Source organism: Dermacentor variabilis, chromosome 1 (assembly GCF_050947875.1).
Source record: "Dermacentor variabilis isolate Ectoservices chromosome 1, ASM5094787v1, whole genome shotgun sequence".
NCBI classification, from domain to species: Eukaryota; Metazoa; Arthropoda; class Arachnida; order Ixodida; family Ixodidae; genus Dermacentor; species Dermacentor variabilis.
The window spans coordinates 7,253,861-7,273,552 of record NC_134568.1 but is presented as its reverse complement, the minus strand read 5'-3'; the positions used below and the strand labels follow the sequence as shown (position 1 = coordinate 7,273,552).

General features: G+C 46.0%; 1 protein-coding gene across 1 annotated transcript in view; it reads right to left on the bottom strand.

Annotated features, from left to right (window-relative positions):
* Window positions 1-19,692, bottom strand: part of LOC142571121 (uncharacterized) — a 136,953-nt gene that overhangs the window by 19,336 nt on the left and 97,925 nt on the right. The window contains exon 8 of the mRNA XM_075679708.1: window positions 1,986-2,127. Coding sequence (XP_075535823.1) covers window positions 1,986-2,127 — 142 coding nt within the window. The remainder of the gene's footprint in view (window positions 1-1,985; window positions 2,128-19,692) is intronic.

The following is a 19,692-nucleotide window of genomic DNA, read 5'->3' as shown; positions in this document are numbered from 1 at the left end:
GGCTGGGGAGACAGGAGGCGTGGAGGAGGACCCGCCAGGGTGAGCGGGGTGTCGGAAAGATCTAAGAATGGCGCTACTTTTGAAAAATTGAGGGGCTTTAAGGCGGCCAACTTTCTGAATATTGTCGTGCGACTGTCGCATCGGTCGGGCGACGGCAGCCAATGACAGCGCCGGTAGCGCGAACGTCACGGCCACGTCGTAGACCCGACGTAGCGGAGCCGGCGAGCGAGCGCCTCGCCGCTTCGATCATGTCTGTTTTTTTTTTTCTCTGGTCGAAACGAAGGCCTCTTTCGCCGCTGACGGCGGCACATAAATAAGCTGCAATTTGTTTCTGACGCGAAATAACTTACAGAATAAAGTGGCCTCGAAAGCGTGCATGTTATAGCACGTTGTGCGATATAGTAAATCGTTGGCGTGATTTCTAATCGGACGCGGTCAGCGCAGACGCGCCAGCAATCGTTTATACGAAGCTACTCGCCTGACTGGCGTGTTTACTCCTCGCTACTAACGGCACCGAGAAAACTAACCGTATTTTCACTTAAGAGAAACATAAATGTTGAGACATTGATTGTGCTGATGAATTTAGGCGCTTTGCTACGAGCTGCGGACGCATCGGCATGGGCCCTCGGCCTCGGATAGACGGCCGGCGAGCTAGGCCTATACAGTCTCCCAGCGATCGCAAGCTCGCCTCACATGCTCGTTCGCTTCCGTCGGCGCCAATGAAATCAAATGTGCTGCAATTTAAGTGTGAGATAACTTTGTACATGTTGTGCCGACTAACATAAGCGCTTCGTTATACGAGCTGCAAGAGATCGTGTCACAAGCGCCACCGGTGTCGGATTGGATGGTCGAGTGAGCTATGCCTGCCGGCTCCTATAGCCATCGGCGGCTGTCAAAGGAGCCGTTACTGCTAACGCGGCCTTGCGGAAACACGTCTACAGTGCTTCCATAGGCGTGTTTATATTGTCATTGCTTGTTTCAAACAAGAGAGCTGTGCAAATACGTTTGCTTTCACTTTCTGTTCGAAGTTATGCAGCATTCCGAACTTCCACGCAGGGGCGCCGGTTCTGGGTGGAGCTACCCGCCGCTCGGTCATTCGTACCATGTGTCCCGAATCGCCGCATGCGGCGAGTCGCACACGACGCGCCACACGACAGATCGCACGGAAAATCGCACCATGTGTCTCTCGCTTTAAGCGCCCGGTCCTGCGGCGAGCATCGTTGGCGGCGTAACCTAGCGAACAAGCACAGCGAAAGATGAAAGCAAACGCGCAGCGCAGCGAGGGGATGAGAGACACGAGAAGGAAAGTGAAGGGGAGGGTGCCGCGATACCAGGAAGCGGAAAGCGGAGGAGAGTATGGTGAAGACCGTGAGGAGGAAAGCGGAGAGCCAGCACGACTACGCATGCGGTCAGCGCGGAAACAAAGCGCTGGCATGGGCTTTGGACCTATGGTGCATGCGCTACTAGAGAATGCGCTCCGCGCAAGCCATGCGTTCCCGTGCTCACGCTTTCATTTTGAAGAATGAATGACGAAACCGGTGGAAACGCTTTCTCTGCCGCTGCTGCTAAAAGAGCTGCCGGAGCAGAGCCTCCGCGCCGCCACCGAGAGCACTTTTTCCTTCAGAACCAAATTGTTTGCCCTAATATGTAGCGAATTCAAAACACCTAAACAGCTGCGCTCTAAATTCGCATTCGCGAGTATTGTAATAGTCGCTGAAATTTTTTAAGCTCAGAGCGAAAGTGTTGTAACCCATGCCTGTTTGTTATTCTATTAAGAGCTGGTTTGCTTGACAGAAGAACCGGTCGTAGAAACAGTTTTTGTTTTTCTAAAAGTAATTATGATATGCGCGTGAAGCTAAAATACCTACTTTTGCTACCTTACTATATTTCCTAGTCGCCCATGTCATCCCTTCGCATAAAACAATTGGACCTAGCTACTAGTTGGAGTGAAACACAATAACGAATAAATGAAAACGGCATAGCACCTGTGCAAACGAAGCCGTTCTCGTAAGCTTCGGAAGTCTTTATCTCGTTCTTGAGGTATCCCTTGAAAGTGGTTGGTCCTCGCACGCAGATCTCCCCTTGCTCGTACGGACCAACTGTTTGACGACGCTCGGGATGCACTACCTACGAAAAGTCATAAAGCAACGTTAATGCGGTCAAGCCCTACCACACGGCTTTGAATGTCTCGTCCCAGTTAGCACAACTTGGAATCAACCCGTCGTGTACATAGAAAGTTTGCCTTGATCGTTTTAAGACCAAACAGTAAGTTTAGAAGAATCTCTTCGAGAGATTTAGACCGGACAAACAGTGCGACGGAAAATTATACGACGGAAATTGAAAGACCGCCTCTGTCTGATAACGACAATAAACGAATAACAGTAGCAATATCATTTTTCATTTTATTTTGGTGCCCTGTGGACCGGGCAACGTTCAGGCGGGAATTAAGAGACATGACTGAATGGATAGAGGAAGCATGAAATAGGCTAACCGGGCGTGATATCATTCGAGTGACCGCTTTGACCGCTGTCTTTCGTTTTTTAATCATGCCATGCGTAATACAATAGAACGAGTTTGTTTAGGAGAGACAGATTAGCCGCTTTGTCCTAACGCCGAAAAGGCGGCGTAAGAGCAGGGCAGTTCCGTCCTATCTCAAACCCTTGCAACGGAAGGCATCGGTCTAGAGGCGAGGCCTCAGAGCTCAGCAACAAGAGTTTTGCGTCCTTGCTAGCATAGCCGCAAACACTTCTCATGACCGCACGCGCAGATGCAACTAATCGTGAAGTTTCAGCGACTTAACGTGCGCTAGTAGACAAGGCAGATAATGAGAGCCTCCCTTCAAAAAGCAACTTAGGTACCGACTAATAACTTGCAGCGTCCGACTGGGTAAATAATCCCTACGGCTCTTCTAGTAATGCCCCAGAATTTCGAGCATATCGCTTGCGTCTTTGACTCCTCAATTTTACGTACAACTTCGATGAACACACTGACTGAGATGCTGACGGCAGACAAACACATATGCTGGGATAAAATGTGCATAGTACGCTTTCCCCAGCGTTGCAGTGTGCAGTCGTCAGGTACAAGTGTTTTATCAGCCCTTTGAGCTTTTCGTAGTTTCAGAAGCTTGTCTCCCTCAGCGTACTCAGTACTTTTCACTGCCACTCCCTTACAAAAATGACTTTAGACTGTCTATAGAAAGTCTATAGACTTTTCATAGACGACCTTTCCTGTCTATAGATTTGGACTTTTGTTGATATAAAGTCTATATACTGTCTATAGACGAAAGTCGATAAGGTTTCTATTTCTTTTTGTCTACTCGCTGTCTATAGACGGTCTATAGAAAAAGTCGATAAGGTGTTTGTTTCTTTTTGTCTATTTCCCCTCTATGGACTACTTTTAGACGAACGTCGATACAGTGTCTATTTATTTTTGTCCATATACTTTGTATATAGACTTTCTGAAGACGAAAGTCGATGAGATTTCTATTTCTTTTTGTCTACCTGCAGTCTATAGACGGTCTATAGAAAAAATTCGATAAGGAGTTTGTTTCTTCTTTGTCTACTTCCCCTCTATATGGACTACCTGTACACGAAAGCCGATACAGTTTCTATTTATTTTTGTCCATACTTTGTCTGTTGACTCTCTATATTATGGACAATAGTCGACAAGGTTTCTATTTTTTCTCTACTCCTGGTGTATTGAATGTCTATAGAAGAAAGTCGATAATATGTAATTCCGAGTTCCCATACCCCCCGCCCTCTGCGAACGCGATGATATGACACTGGTTCATACACGACGGCACCGCAACCCCGGCGCGGCGGGCAAACCGTGCAGACTGCTAGTCTGCGTTCGGTGCAGCTGCACTGAACGAGGATCGCGGCGGAGCAGGCACCGTCCGAGTCACCAAGGTCTTCCAGGCACCCGAAGGCCCTAAACCTGGCTGCTTCCCGGACGTACACTTCGCGAAGACCAGGTGGTGAAGGTCAGATGGTGAAGATGTGGCAAAGGGCGTGAATAAGTGGCGAAAGCCCGCAGACCAGGTGGTGAATTCACCGCCTCTGAGTTGTCGTGGTCTTGCATGTCTATAGACTAACAATAGACAAACATCGTTAATCTGGGCCCAACCCGTGTACGCTGTAACCAAGCGCAGGTACCGGTGGATAATACATAGCTGCATTTGACATAAGCCACTAAAGTTGTATACTCCTGAGATTGCTGTAGAGCCTATTTGTAGACTTTAGTATACACATAGTGTATACCTCCGCATTTGTTGACCACATATGATCTACGTAGTCGCTCTCGGCAATACCAAGACAGTCTTCACAGTTGTCGCATCACTTTTGCGGCAGTAGAATAACGCAAGCAAAACGCAGATCCGATTGTTAAAATATATGTTATGAACGCCAGCTTCAGATACAAGTGGATTCGAAACAGGCATCAAGCTAACAGCAAAGACACTCGTAATGTTTGTAGCTGACAACGCGGACTTTGTGAATGTGCCATGAACCGATGTCGCGCATGTGGTGTTCGCGTTGTGTGTCGTCCGATTCTCGGATACTTTTCACATTGTCTTCATATCTCGGCTGCGTCACTAACATCGGGCGACTTTTGTTGCCTAATATCCTGCACTATAAACTCATCAAAGTTTCTCATTCACTTAATATAGGTGCCAAATTCTCTGAGCCCACCCAGTATTTCGCCGGCGGTATGCCTGCGCAGCCACGCATATGAGTACCTCAATGCTGTACTGATTGCTTTGACCTATCATCGGAACAGAAAATTAGCACTAACATACGTGCGGGCATCACATTTGGCGGTACGCTGGAAGATATGCTACAAATACGCTGTATTACTTACTCATCGACGCTGGCAATAATGCGTCTAAAACGTCTGAAGGGCCCCGTAACGGCTTTTACAAACAGCGCATTCATGTTAGCGTTCCAGTCTCATACGATAGCCCACAGCGTTTGTCATACAACCTGCCAGCGCATATCCTTCGTCCACGAAAAAAATGCATAACGGAAAAGAAAAGCCACCCGTTCCGGCGCGCATGGCGCGCAGAGAGAGAGAAAGAGACAAAGAAAAAAATGAAGGAGGAAAAGGCGCTCACACGCCTCCGAGCGCGCACGCCCTCCCGCGCGGAGCTCCTGCGCATGCTCGGAGCTCTTGCGCGTGCGCGGCGGTGCGCCGTCTCAGCGAGTGCGCCAGGCACGTAAACGGTTGTGCCGGTGTGCGGTGACTCCTTGAACGTTGCTGTCTGTGTATGCGTGTCTTCTTTGTGGCATCACACGTCAACTACACTGAATGGTAAGCTTTATCAAAGACGTTTTGCGTCAATACCTCATGATTATGTGAGCGCATTTCGTAGCGCGAACCGGCTGCATGTAGCGCAGGCGTCTCGGGTATAGTGTCGGTTTGTCGTTGACATGGTTTGATAACGCGCTCTTGTTCTCGCTTCTACTACACGGAAGGTTTTACGGCGAGCGATCGCTCGGGCTTGTTGATTTTATCATTATAGCTTAGGTGCGTAAAAAAGGTAGTACACCATGTTTTAACTTGATACTGAGCTACCACTAAGCGGATTGTGTGTGTTGGCAGCCAGTGTGGTAGATCTCATTTAGTGGCGCTTGATCCGGCCGCGATGAATGCTGCACCGTATGTGTAGTGAAATTCTCGTGACACGCTTTACGTGTATATCTCGAAATTGTGTTAGCATCAACAATTTTCAAACAGACAGGCATAGTTGAATAACTGCTAGCGTACTCGGATGAAAGGCCGTGTTTGCGGGGCATGCATCAGCAGTGTGTGCGCTGCCGTTTCATAGTTTAAAAGTAGCAGTATTTTTAAGGTTCCTGGCAACCAATCTAAATAATTTTGGGAAGTTACAGCAAGCAAAACACGAGACTTGAAGAAATATCTAGTAGAAATCTCTAGATTCACCCAATCTATTTATATGCAACCACAAACGCTTTTGGAGCATGAAGCCTGCGATAAGCTCAGTCACTTGCAGCTTCGCAACTTAGCCGAAAAAATTAGAGAACAATAAATTAGTCGCTCCGGGAACACCTTTACACGTTTCAAACTGAAGGCATTGCGTTTGACGGTAGTTGGAACATTTGTTTTTTGTCTCTTTTTTTAAACAATTTAGCAGCAGAAGTTATCTTTCCAGCTATATGAAAAGCGTTAAGCGGCTTCCGATGCTTCGGCGTTCTGCAGTTTACGTGCTCTTAATCACAAGGCAGCTGCTGGCGCAGATTCGCATTGTGCTAATCGTGCATGGTATGAAGCCATCGTCGTGCGTAATAAGTGTTCCGGTTTTCATTACTGTTGCATGTAGTGCCGTCGTCTTGGACAGACTGCATACAATATGCGCTGTACAAAAGAAAAAAGAGCCAGATTATCAATTTGGTGGTCTTTACTAAGTAGATAACGCACAGATTATTCAAATAATTCAGTGGGCATTGCATTTGTTCTACCCTTATCAACACACCTAAGAGATCGTAACATGTTTTAGTTGATAAGTAACCTGATCAGTACGCCCCTATTCATGTGCATTCTACTGAAAGTGTGGCAAATGTATTCATCTCGAAGTATAAGAAAAGAGACATTGCATACTGTTCTAAGCGGAAATAAATTGTAGATCTTAACGTAATTGTTCAAAACTGCAGTCAGTATGCTGAGCATGTTCGTTCGGCACGGGCATATTGCATTAACACCTGAAAAATGTGCACAGTCCAGCCGGATATCTTTGTTTCAACAAGTATTATTACAGGAATCGTTTGGGATTCTCGCATTTCTTTTATTTTTATAAGTACACTGTGTGTCACATGAACCTGTCTTAAAACGAAACGCACCGTTGCTGGCACCGGCGACCATTACGGTTGTCTTAACTGCTTATCATACTGTAGTATACCGAAACATCATAATGGTACTGATTAATATTGCCATGTAGTCTTTAGTCAGAGGTAAACAAAGTTAACTAGAGGCATAAGTGATGAGAGCAAATTATATTGAAAACTGCTATTGAACCGTAAAAATAACTAATTGTATAACTCATTGTATAGTTTTTCCTCACATTGTTGCATTTGCTTTACGTGTGTCTCTGTGTCTTCCGTGCTGTACTCGTGTGGCCATCAATTACGAACTTGCCGAAGCCCTTGTCAGCTTTATTAATCAAGGGATTCAAGTCAGTTGAATCTAATACTGCATGTCAAGTGACTGACGTGTTATTCGTTTTATCTAAATATTATGGACTGGCAGTACTTGGCAAGCATTAAACCACAATATTTTTTTTTATTACACTTAAGCTGCAGGCGTCATAGATTGCCAGAAAATTTTCATGAAAACAGCCATGGAAGGCTTGGAAAAAGATCGGGAAATTTTAAAATGGCCACATAGGTATGCTGTCTTGTTATATGTCATACAAAGTTTCCAGAGGATCTCTGAGTTAAATATATTTTTAAAACGTTTCACCTGATAAAAATTGAAGGAAATTGGTTCCATTTATCGAAAAATAAAAGAAAGTCAAGCTTACTGACAAGGCATTTTTTACTCAATATGTGTTTTTTTTTGCGTTAACTAAACGTCCTGAACCTCGATAGCCTAGAAAAAATTTTCATCTTTCAAAGCACCTTAAATAATTTACTGTAATAGAATTCATTCGAACTATACTATCAGTTCTGTTTCCTAGGAGGTGCATATCTGTCGTGCCATGACACAAAGTGCTCGTGTGGTATTTCGGGTGCTCATGTGGTATACCTAACTTGGAAACCTGTTAGCACGCCCAAGAGGCCTCATTACCTGTAACAAATTAAGTGACCATATCGATACAATCAGCCCATCTGCCTTCCGTTGAAGTTATGGCCAATCACCCATTCATTTAAAAGTATGAGAAAGACATTTAAATGTGTATTAAGCAAAATAAATTACAATCTTAGGCATGATACTGTGAATATTCCAGTCACGTCTTCTGAAAATATCCCTCTGCATGGGCATACTTAACTACCAGCCAAAAAAATATGTACGGAGAGCCCAACTGGGTAACGTTTCAGCAATAAATATAGAGACCATTTGCATAAGTACAATAATGCATCATATATGAACTTGTCATAAAAGGGAACATACTGTGGCTGGCACGAGCAGCAGTTGTGACTGTTTAATTGTTCACCATACCATGCAATAAAACATTGTATAAAGGTGCTAATTTGTATTGACAAGCAGCCATTAGTCATAATTAAACCGCATTAAGTATTGACTTAGATGGTTTGAGCGAATATATTAAGCTGTTTATTGAACACACAAAGAATATACACTTGTTATTTTTGCCTCATATTGCTGCATCTACTTATTTGCAGCATACACCTGCAGCACCTTTGGGACTAATGACACAAAGGTCAAGGCCAGCCTGGCGACCATGCTTGCCAAGGAGTAGTGTAAATATTTAATCTGTTTCCATAATAGCATACGACATGAATTTAAGGAATTCATCTATCATATCGAGCAATAAAAACGGTGAATGCATTGCTGGTGCATTTGTTTTATTTTTCGCACTGCATGATTCAGCACTATATAAATTCTTTCTGTTTATGCAACATATATGAAAGTACAGCTGGTTCAGAAGCATTATTAATCTACTAACGGTAATGCATAAGTGCAGATGAAAAGGAACAGGTGCACATGCATGAATACATTCAAAACTTTTTGCTACCGCATGTAAACAAAAATGTAAACTAACTTGTAGATAGCCGCTATGGAGTTATGGCCTTATACACTCTTTCTAGACTTGTCTATAAGATGTCTGAGTATATAGAGTGCCTATAGATTAAAAAAAAATTCATATTTGCTAACAAATGTCTGCAGAATGTCATAGAAAAAAAGTGCATCGGACTATAAAGTTCTGTTTTTTGTAGACTGAAGTCTATAGAATATCTATAGACTATCTATATACATTTGTATGTAGACATTCCATAGACTTCAGTCTACAAAAGTAGAACTGTATATATAGTTCTACTTTTGTAGACTGAAGTGTATAAAATGTCTACGGGACAAATCTCATCTGTAGACATTCTATAGACTTCAGTCTACAAAAGTAGAACTGTAAGCCTATACACTTGTCCATAGGCAGTCTATAGACAGTCTATAGACTCAGACTTCTTATAGACTAGTCTATAAAAAGTGTATGGCCATAAGTCTCTAGACTGTCTATAGGCAGTGTATAGACAGTCTATAGACTCAGACTTTTGATAGACTAGTCTATAAAAAGTATGGCCATAAGTCCATAGACTGTGTATAGACAGTCTATAGACTCAGACTTTTTATAGACTAGTCTATAAATAGTGTATGACCATAAGTCTATAGACTGTCTATAGACAGTCTATAGAGTAGTCTAAAGAAATGTCTATAGACAGTCTATAGACTTCATAGACAAATGTCTATAGACTGTCTATGGACTTTCTATAAAAATTTTTGTAAGGGCTGGAGCCTTTCCCTTAGCAATCCGCGGCCGCTCAGTTTAATGGCTCATTCACACCGGCGACTTCAGGAGGTCGCGCGACCATTTGCGACTCGCGACCAAAAAGCGACCGAAGGCGACTGATGTTCACACCGGCAAGCCCGGCTGAGCGCGACCCGTAAGTCGCAATCCCGGAGATTATCGTTCTCAGCGAGAATTCTCGGATTCTATGGTGGCGTGCACTTTGTATTTGCCGCGACGCGGGAGGAGGCCGGATGTAGTCACATGGAAGATCACTTCCAGTGCGCCGCTGATTAACGCATAACCGGTACATTTTTTTCCGCAATACGTTTTAAGTCTGCTCTGTACGCATGCGCACACAGACAGCGCTTAGTTGCAGGGCATATTCGCGTGGTTTCCTTGCCGCTTAACGTCCTTTTTTCTTTTCGTTCGCGTGCCCGCCGCCTAGTGTTTGTGGAGAGCAGCATGAAAAATACTGTTTTGTTATGACGCGAGGTAGATATATAATAGCTGAAACAAAAAGCAAACTTTCGTTGATGTACGGTATGATCTAATAACATCACATAGAACGTGAGACAAATGTGCACAGCGCTGACTACGAATAACCCAAAGGCCTAACTATATTTTCCATCTGGCGACCTACTATAACAAGGCAACCTGCTACATGGAGGGCAGATCTGCGTGAGTTCCGGACACACTCAGCATCCACTAGTAGATATACTGAAAATATTTCACATGCGGTGTACCACCAGGCGCGCCGAAAACAACTAGCGAGCCAGTGAAGTTGGAGGCACTCGCTTGCTGGTTAAGATAACACACGTGGGTGCGCGTGCGTGAGGGCTTTCTCCAATATAACAGAGACAGTTTTGCACATAGGTGTGGTTGAAACTTGACGGCCTCGTGATACTCTTGGTGAACTAGCGTGGTGTTATGACGTTCCTTAATCTGACCAGCAAGAAGACACCTGCCTTTTCTAAGATTAGAAACGAGCTGAATGAATGGCGCTCAACTTCATCAAATTTGTTCGGAGGAAACAGCAGCCTTGCGTGAAATGGCTTCGTTTCTGTAGCCGAATAATGCACGCCGATGCAAACACGAACATGAATAAGCATTCCTAAACCCTGAATAAAGCAGCAACAAACAAACACACAAGGCGTTGAAACCATAATGCAAAAAAGAGGTGAGGCGTGCAGACAGGACACAAGAGCAGAGAAGTGGACATACGCGTTGTCCGTGTTGTCCGTTCGTGTTGCCCACTTCTCTACTCTTGTGTCCTGTCTGCATGCCTCACCTCTTTTTTTTTGCATTATGAATCCTTACCAACTAGCTCAGCTTTCTGTCGTTCTAAGCGTTGAAACTGGTGCACAGCCTGCACTTGCACACTAGGCGCTGCACGAACTATTTCAGTCACAGAATTAATTATTTATTTAACTGCTCACAGGCTGTTAAGGTCGCAGGAAGGAATACCGGTCACGGCTATACCATTTGGATGGAGGCACTCGTGTGCGTGTATTCTAGTGTCCCGTTGAAGAACTACCGGGGTTCTCAGTAATACCCGAGAGAAACCATCCACTACGGCATCTCTTGCAGACTGGAGTGGCATTAGGGTGTTAAACCTCATCACTGAATCGATCCTGCTTGATCCATGAATATTAAAGGATACCCGGTGGTTTCTGCAGACATACGCGCACAGTGTCCACAAGCACCAAGCCATTACACATTGCCCACAACGCACAACAGCTGTAAAACAAAAATAAAAGACGCTATGCTCTATGGACATCTCTGAATCGCTGTCGTAGCCTATATTTCTACCTGTGCCTCTTCCTGGTTTAGACGACATCGGCACACTCACGTAGCTTGCTTTCTCAAGTGCTTTCAGTAATTTTTCATACCATCAAAGTTCTCTACGCCACATGCCATCTTAATTCGAAACTGCGCTAGGCTGCTTTTGTCTCTCAGACATTTTTGTAAAACTAAATAATAAACCAACTTTTACGTTAAGAACGGCTTAATAACCGAAATGCGTTGTTTACATACGAATAACTAAACCAAAATACCGACCGCATGTTTGCACGCGAAGAAAACGTAAGCCAAAGTGCAATATTCAACAGCACCACTGCTGAAGAAAATGCGATGCACGTGTACATACCAGAAAAAAGAAGAAATATAAAATAAACAGACGAATTAGATGGATGGATGGATGGATGGATGGATGCTATGAGCTTCCCATATGGAACGGGGCGGTGGGTTGCCCCACCAAGCTCTTCTTATTATATTGCCTAATGTCCTACCTGTCTCGAAAAGAAAAAAGCAAAGAATCCCACGATGAATCCCCCTAACAAAACTTTCTGAACCCCTATTGTGAACTTTATTTTTGCACGCCTCCGTTGTTTGTCCTTTCCCTACTTTTCATCTACCTATCTTCCAATCGCCTCTTACTCTACTGCGGACATGTTTACTTTCTCCCTGCTCTCACTGAACTCAAGGGCTTCAAGGAGGCAAGTGATTACTAAATCGACCGCTGGGCAGAGAGAGAGTGCGTAAACGTTTATTTTCAGATCAACAAGATTCAAGTCCGGCGTCCTTTTAGTGGGTCTGGGCACCCACTAAAGAGACCTTGTTTCGAAGGGGCTTCCTCGGCTCGCTGGACGGCCCAGAGTTGTGCTGTCAAGTTCGAGCTGAGCTGGGCAGATATCATCACATTTTTATAAAACATGTTCCATTGTTTCTCTAGCTTTACCGCAGCAAGCACATGCTTCTTCTTCCTTCTTATATCTCGCTTTATAAGTTGGTGTTCTAAGGCATCCGGATCTAGCTTCGAAAAGTAATGAGCTTCCCTTTGAGTTATCATAAATTGTTTCTTTCCTGATTTCGTTTTTTCCTCTTAACTATTTACTCATGGCTGGTTTCTTTTCCATTGCCGCCACCCATATGATTACCTCAGTCTATCTGACTTTCCGGTTGACGTTCTTTGTTGCTGTGTTGTTCACCATACAGGCGGCATACATAATGGTAAGCTTCCTAGTTCTTTTCCTCCACTGTGAGTCAGTGTTACTCCTGTACAAATATCAGAACACTCTCCCATCCTATTTCCTTTCTTCCATATTCCTGAGTCGTTCTTCATAATTAATTTTACTGCCAGCTTCCCTCACTTCAAAACCAGTCCAGCCCATATATATATACCACCCCGCACAGCTTCATTTGTAGTCTTCCGTGAGCATCCAATCCTAGTCGTCCAACTGACCTTTGGTTTTCAACGAGTCCTGATTATACCCCTGATTTCAAGCAAACAACCGCATTTACAAATTAGGTCCTGCAACCATTACACCTTTCCACATACCTCGGAGCATCTCGTACAGAGCGCTATGGCCCTAGCGCTTTGTGTTTCATTATGGCCGCATTTCTCTCCCCCTTTACTGGTCTTGTTTTTCATGTATTTCCATATATCTATTGTCTTCGTTTATCCATATACCAAGGTATTTATATTCTCTTACGCGAAGTATTTCATGACCTTGTATTGTCACTGTGCGTTCGCTGTTTTCATTGAAAAGCATAACACCTGATTTTTTAACGCTAGAGTTCAGACCTAACTTATTGCCTTCATGTCCACAGATATTAGCCAGCCGTTGCACGTAACTTTGCTTGTTAGCTAGCAAGATAATGTCGTCCGCATAAAAGAAACCTGGAAGCTGCGGCTCTACAACTGTACCAACCTGTTTGTATCAGAGATTAAATCCGATATTACTTCTTTCGTGCGCCCTTTACTTTCCATCCTCACCATGTACATCACAAATAGCAGTGAGGATAAAGGGCACCCCTGCCTCAGTGCCTTGTTAACATCAACTTTCTCCTCGCTCCTCATCTCTTCCCATTCAACCCAAACGGTATTTTCTAGTTAAATCTCTCTCAAAAGCTGTAGCCAATTAACCGTCGTCTAAGCCTTCCCTTTGCAGAATACCCCACAAAATGTTGCGGTCTACCTTGCCATGCGCTCCTGTAATGTCACCTTTAACTGTCTCATTTCTACTCTTGATATTTCAATACACTGAGTAAGTATAAATAAGGTATCTTCCAAACTCTTACCTATTCAGAAGCCATTCTGAAGTTTTCCCATTATATCGCCATTATTCTCTGCCCATGTTTGCCATTTTAACCTAATTGCCTGCATTCCTAACCTCTGTATTACCGATGTAATGGTAAACGGTGTATAGGAGTGAATTCTTACTCCCCCTTAACTTTATAACTTAAATTCATTCTACTTTGTCACTAACTGTCTGGTATTCGTCTATCTCTTAGACTTTTTTTCTACTGCTTTCAACTGCATGTAGCATCGCCATCTGCAGGTATTATTGAAGCAACAAAGTCACGCTTTCTTAGGAAAAGAAAGAAGGACTACTTTCATACTGCCGTTAGGTAATCGACGCACGTTGAATCTATGAAAGGCGGTAGTAGGTACAGCCTACTAGTTCCCGTATTTGGTCTCTCTTTACGCTTCAAGTGCAATTACAGCTGCTTTCTGGTGCTCGCTTGGCGAGTCTAATGAAGTTCACCATCGTCCCTATGACGCCCCTAGCGGCAGCAACACGCAAGAGAATTCCGGCTAAGGGAAGCACTCCCCGCTCTTTCCAATACCTAAATAAGACCATTGTGAACATGTCGACAAGGTGACTTCACCCTCCTCCTAGACATAGTTAAATATTCCATGCAGTAGGTGCCGCGGCGCAGCACTTGGTGTGTTGTATATTCTGTGATGGCAGAAGTAGGTCACGCGATCTTCCACGGCAAGAAATTTTTTTTCTTTTTCACTCGTGTCGAGAGCCTTGATTATAAGGTATCTTTTAAGTATTAAACATAGTGATTCGTTTTTCATTCTGTATCATTTGAGTTTGAATGATGCTGGCACGCCACAATGGTCGAGCTGTTTTGGCGGAAAATGTAACCCCCGGCTCGAAGCCCACTTTTTGCAATGTCGTTGACTACAGTAACAGCTCACGATGATATATTTGAAGTGCTCACGGTGTTAGTTCACACGTTCTGTATCGGCCAATAACCGGAAACGAAGAACGCGGTAGGGTTCCGCGAAGAGGGGATGCGGCAGGCTCCCACGCGGGGAAAGAAATGGGATTAGTGGTTGCACCGTAGAAGAGGCGCCGGATCGGCACCCTCACTCGGAACAAAAGGGGAGCCGGTCCGAGCTGAAGCGGAGCGTTCGGGGGAACGTGCGCGAAGACAAAAGGTAGAGGGTGCTTGAGGTCACCGCCACCGCTAATGCCCATGCGCTTCCCACATGTCCCGTCGACCGTCTCGGTCACGAAAATTGGGCGACGCGACGCTGCCTATCCGGTTTGAGTGTCAATGTTTGATATCCGCGCGTGCCTTCTGATCGCCTGCATCATTACGACCAGTTAGCCGGCTACGACCAACGGATGCGTTTGGGTGCGACCGCCATCGAGTCCCAATTATGGTGTCAGGATTTCAAGTGAACCGGCCCGCAGCTGCATGGGGGACCGAGTTTTCTTAGTACGGGCAGGACAGCCCACGGTCCGAGAGACATGCCGTCAATAGGCCGTGGTTTCGTGGAAACATTCTCACAGCTTGCGTACCGGCCTCTTTCAGGAGAAAAGGGGAGGACATAAAGGCGGACACTCGGAGCCTAACGTAGGGAAAAGGGAGATGACACGTGTCTTTAAGCAAACCTATCCCCTGGCAGGTTGTAAAGTGTGTCACTCTTTCCACCAATTCCGTGTGCCGCACGACGGTCGTGCTATTGGTTGCAATGGGTCGAACTCACATGTGTGATTGGCTAGTTTGTAACTCTTTTGTGCAGCTGAGGGTTTAACAAGTCATGTTTTGGTTGTGAGGAGAGAGCAGAGTTTCGGGCTTAGACTTGGACAGATGCCTAGGTATTTCTATAAAGCGTATATTTACCGCGCAACGGCTCTTCGCGCTATCACCCTGCACTGGAATGATCGAGGCGTGCCGACTTCGGACCTTTCCTTTCCTCCTTAACTAAAACACCTTTCCTCCTTAACTAGTGTTGAAGCTACCAGAGGATCAATGAAAATGAAATTAACTGCAAGCGAACCAGTGGGCGGCGTGTAAGCTTGGTGCCCTATAACGTAAAACCATTCCAACATGTTTTTGTTCTAATGTCCTGACGTCCAATTTGTGTAACCGTCGACGCAAGCATCGAGTGGTGACACGCAGCGTTGCCTCAACAGCCCAATGAAATGCTCTCTCAGTTTATAGGTCACTCTTCTTTGCTTCCAAAACGAATAACTTTGCCTACATTGAGCGGTTTTTCTTTTGTATTTGGCTGCCAGGAGGCGAGGAGCACACTCAAGTGGAAAGGGTTTCGATGGGGCCGAGCCATCGCACTAAAAATAGATAAACGAATGAAGAGGGTGGTCCTAGTGTCTGCGGTTGGTCCGGTTTCCCTTACTTAGCTTGCGTTGGCTGGTTGAAAATTGCGGCGACGTGCAACGGAACGTTAAGAATGCCGCTGATACGGATCCTCAGCAAACAATAGTTGGCAGAACGAGGTCGTAAACGTGCCGAAAGTGCTCGAACATGTTACACGGCCACCCAAAAAGGTTTATTATGCGCAAATAAACCCATGTTCTCCGGCAGGCGCGAGTAGGCAGTGCCTGAGCGATCGGCAGCAGCCATCTTTTATTCCTTTCGGGAGGGGGTAGCCTGCAGCTATTCAGAAGAAAATCCAGTTTTGTTCGGCATATTATTGTATCTTTACCGCGTGCACGTCACTTCGACGCACTCAGTTTTCGCGGTTTTGTGACGTCGCGTGACAGGCATGTGAAGCGGCTGCAGACCAAAAACGTTCGACAAATAGCCGAGGGCAAATGTCGAGAAGGCGGAGAATGAGAAATAACTTTTTTTCTTTTGTTCGATATGATCACACATAATCGCTGTGTACACGTCATATTAGATGGGGAGCTATCGCGGTGTTCAGGACGTCGCATGACAAACAGGCGAAACGGGGGTGGTCCAAAAAAGTTTTTTTTTACCAATCGCGGAAGGATGATTGCCGAATTGGAATGGAAAAGTTTGGAATAGCTTTACGCTATAGTGCCCATGCTGATGCGTGTTGAGGCTTGACTCCGTGGGTGAGAAGGCGTCACAGGCTAACCGGACGCGACCGACAAACCATGTGCGGAAACTACGTCGTCACCTCCGCAGGCGACCTACACAGCCTACGCCAGGCTACGCCGCGTTGAAGCCTCGGCTGCGCTGAGACTACCGAAGCGCTCACTATGGGCGCTCGTTAGTGCCATGATGCAGTGCTTTGCTTCACCGCACCTACATGACGGCGCCATCCATGTCAAGGTAGAGCATGTTATACGCGTTCGCGCCGACGACCCATCCGTCACACTATGATGATCGTGGACCGCTGCCTAAAACACTTTCGTGCTAACAAAACCCAGAAATTTCGCGTTCTCACATAGGGTTCGGCGCAAGCGCTTCCCGGTAAAGATTACGGTTGCATAAGCTGCAGTTGCCGGGAAGCGGCAACTGTTTGACCGGTATATATACGCGTCGCTTGTAGTATAGCGCCCCACGCCGCAGATCTTCCCATCGCTGCGGTGATCGGTGCGATGCCTCAATATATAGCAAAACGAAGGAAGCATAGAGCTGCGCTTAAATTTCACATTAGGGAGTTTCTGTACCGAAATTTTTGTGCCACCCCTGAGAACCTGGTGTCGATCGACGCGTCTTATCAAAAGGATTACGTGGATGCCCATTTTTTTGCCAGTGGGTTTGTTTTTCACCTCTGCAAAGTGTTTTCTGCGTGCCACGTAGAAAAGGTGCTAGCGCCTAACTAGCGCTATAGGCTTAGGCCTAACGCGCACGACAAAGTGTAGGCATGGCCTCCGGCTTAGCTGTTGAAGGCATGCAGATCACCTCGGAGGAAGATATCAGATGGATGACAGCCATCACTCGCCGAAGGAGACGTGTATTAGCCGCTGGCGGAAAATCCGTGGCTATAAAGGATACCAACCGTGGCGGGAAAGGTAGTCGCTGCACGGCCACCTCGCAGAACGTGCTTAAGCGCGTCCCTACCGCCTCTAGGGTCCCGATGCTACCGAGGGATCACATCAAGATAATTCTCCACCCACGCGGCGGCCTTGACGTTAAGAAGTTCAGCTTGGTACATGTCTCTAGAGCGCTGGCTATGGCGGCAGCCTTAGCGCCGGAAGACACGACGGAGGACACGTACTGTCCGAACGGCTGTCAAAAAATTTGGTGGTGTCGACTCCACGGGGAAAAAACGCGAGAGCTTACGCCAAGGTAGGCAAGATCCATAGGAAGGATGGACCCTTCAAAGTGGCGGCATACACCGCAGCAGCAGAAGGTACATGCAAGGGTGTTGTTCACGCTATCTACCTTGACATTAGCAACGAGGAACTGGAAACCCTTTTCGTCAATCATCGAAATCCGGGCCTCGTCGAAGTACGTCGGATCAAGTAAACTACAACGGTGGTGGTACTTCTTGAGGGGCAAAGAGTGCCAAAGCACGTTATTTGTGGTAACGTAATCATGTCCTGTAATTTCTACCGACGACAAATAGATGTGTGCTACGGCTGCTGTGAAATCGGACATAGATCCGACGTGTGTCCCAATCCGGCAACTGTTAGAAAGTGTAGGGGCTGTGGAATCACTTCCCCTCCTGAACATCATCAATGTGATCCCAAGTGTGATATTTGGCGTGGCGCCCACCCAACTGGGGACCGAAAGTGCAGTCGAAGGTTCCAGATGCCTTATATCGAGAGACAAAGGCGTCGAAGGTGCCAGCGACAGCAAGAGCGCTATACACAGCTGACCGACGACATTGACGACAGCGACGATTCCGAGCGCAAATGTATGATGCAAGAAAATGACGCCAACTTACGCTCTCGCACGAGAGGACGCTCCAGCTCACGAGGGCGCTCCCGCTCCAGGGGGCGTTCTCGATCCAGAGGACAACCCAGCTCCGGAGAATTTTCTAGTGTCGACTCGAAAGCCCGAGGGCCTGGGGCAAGATCGAGGTCCCGTTCACAGTCGACCCCAAGAGCAACCTGGGCCGACCGAGTCAAGAACGGAGGCCTTGGGAAACCAGGACAACCTACAAGGGCAAAGTCTAGTACTAACGGTAGGGCACAGCCGGAACGTGAGTGAAATCCCCGAATATTGGCATTAGAATCCGAAAATCGGTAATTGAGGCAAGAACTGTGTGTGCTCAGGGAAGCTTTCAAATCATTTAAAGAAGCGTCCGAAACACCCTGTAGTCAGATGTAGACAACGGCTCCGAAACCTTCGGCCGGCAAACCCAAACGTAAAGTCCCCCACCCTGTTCCCATAAGCGAAACAGAGGAGGAAGATTTAGCAATCACTGAGGCAGAGGAGAAAGGAGAGGGTGAGGCACCTCCCAAATCCAAAAAAAAAGTAAGAATAGCCGAAAGGCTAGCAACAATAGACAGGACTCTGGCAAAAATCATCGAGCTATCACTAATCTAGATGCTAGAGTGGGTGGACTAGTAAGGCCCAAAGTTAAGGCAAAGGCAAATGCAGCGGCTGCATCGGCAGTCCACGGAGGCACAAACGGTAGCCCGAGAGCAGACTCTAGAGGTTCGGTAGTCAACCAATGGTATCATAAGGGCTGCAAGGCACAGCAATAACATCAAAATCTGGCAGTGGAATTGTGCGAGTTTCTGAAGGCGCAAGGCTCCCCTGCAGCAGCTCATTAGATCGGCCAGAATGAAGCTGCATGTTATTCTCGTACAAGAAACACTAGCTAAGGAGGATATCTCTCTACTGGGTTACACGTCCGAAACCTTGAGCTTTCCAGGGTGTTGGAGAATAGCGAATCTGGTTAGAAAGGGTAGTTCCTATGAAACTCACGAGCTTCCCAAGTACAAGGTTGGTCTAGAAATAGAAATGGTCGAACTCATCCTGAAGAACAAAAAAGCAGCTAACGTGTTTACAGCTAACGTTTATGGCTCTCTGGCGTATAGGAAATGAGATTTTAAGACACTCTTGGGCCGCATTTCCAATAAGCCAGATAAGCCAGTGGCTGGCGACTTCAACCCTCCCAACAAAGAATGGGGCTATGGACATCAGAGCGTCAACGGTACTAATTTAGCAACCTGGGCCAGTGAGTTAAAATTTGCTCTTATTACAGATGCTAACTTCTACACGAGAACTGGTACCTCCACTACCATAAA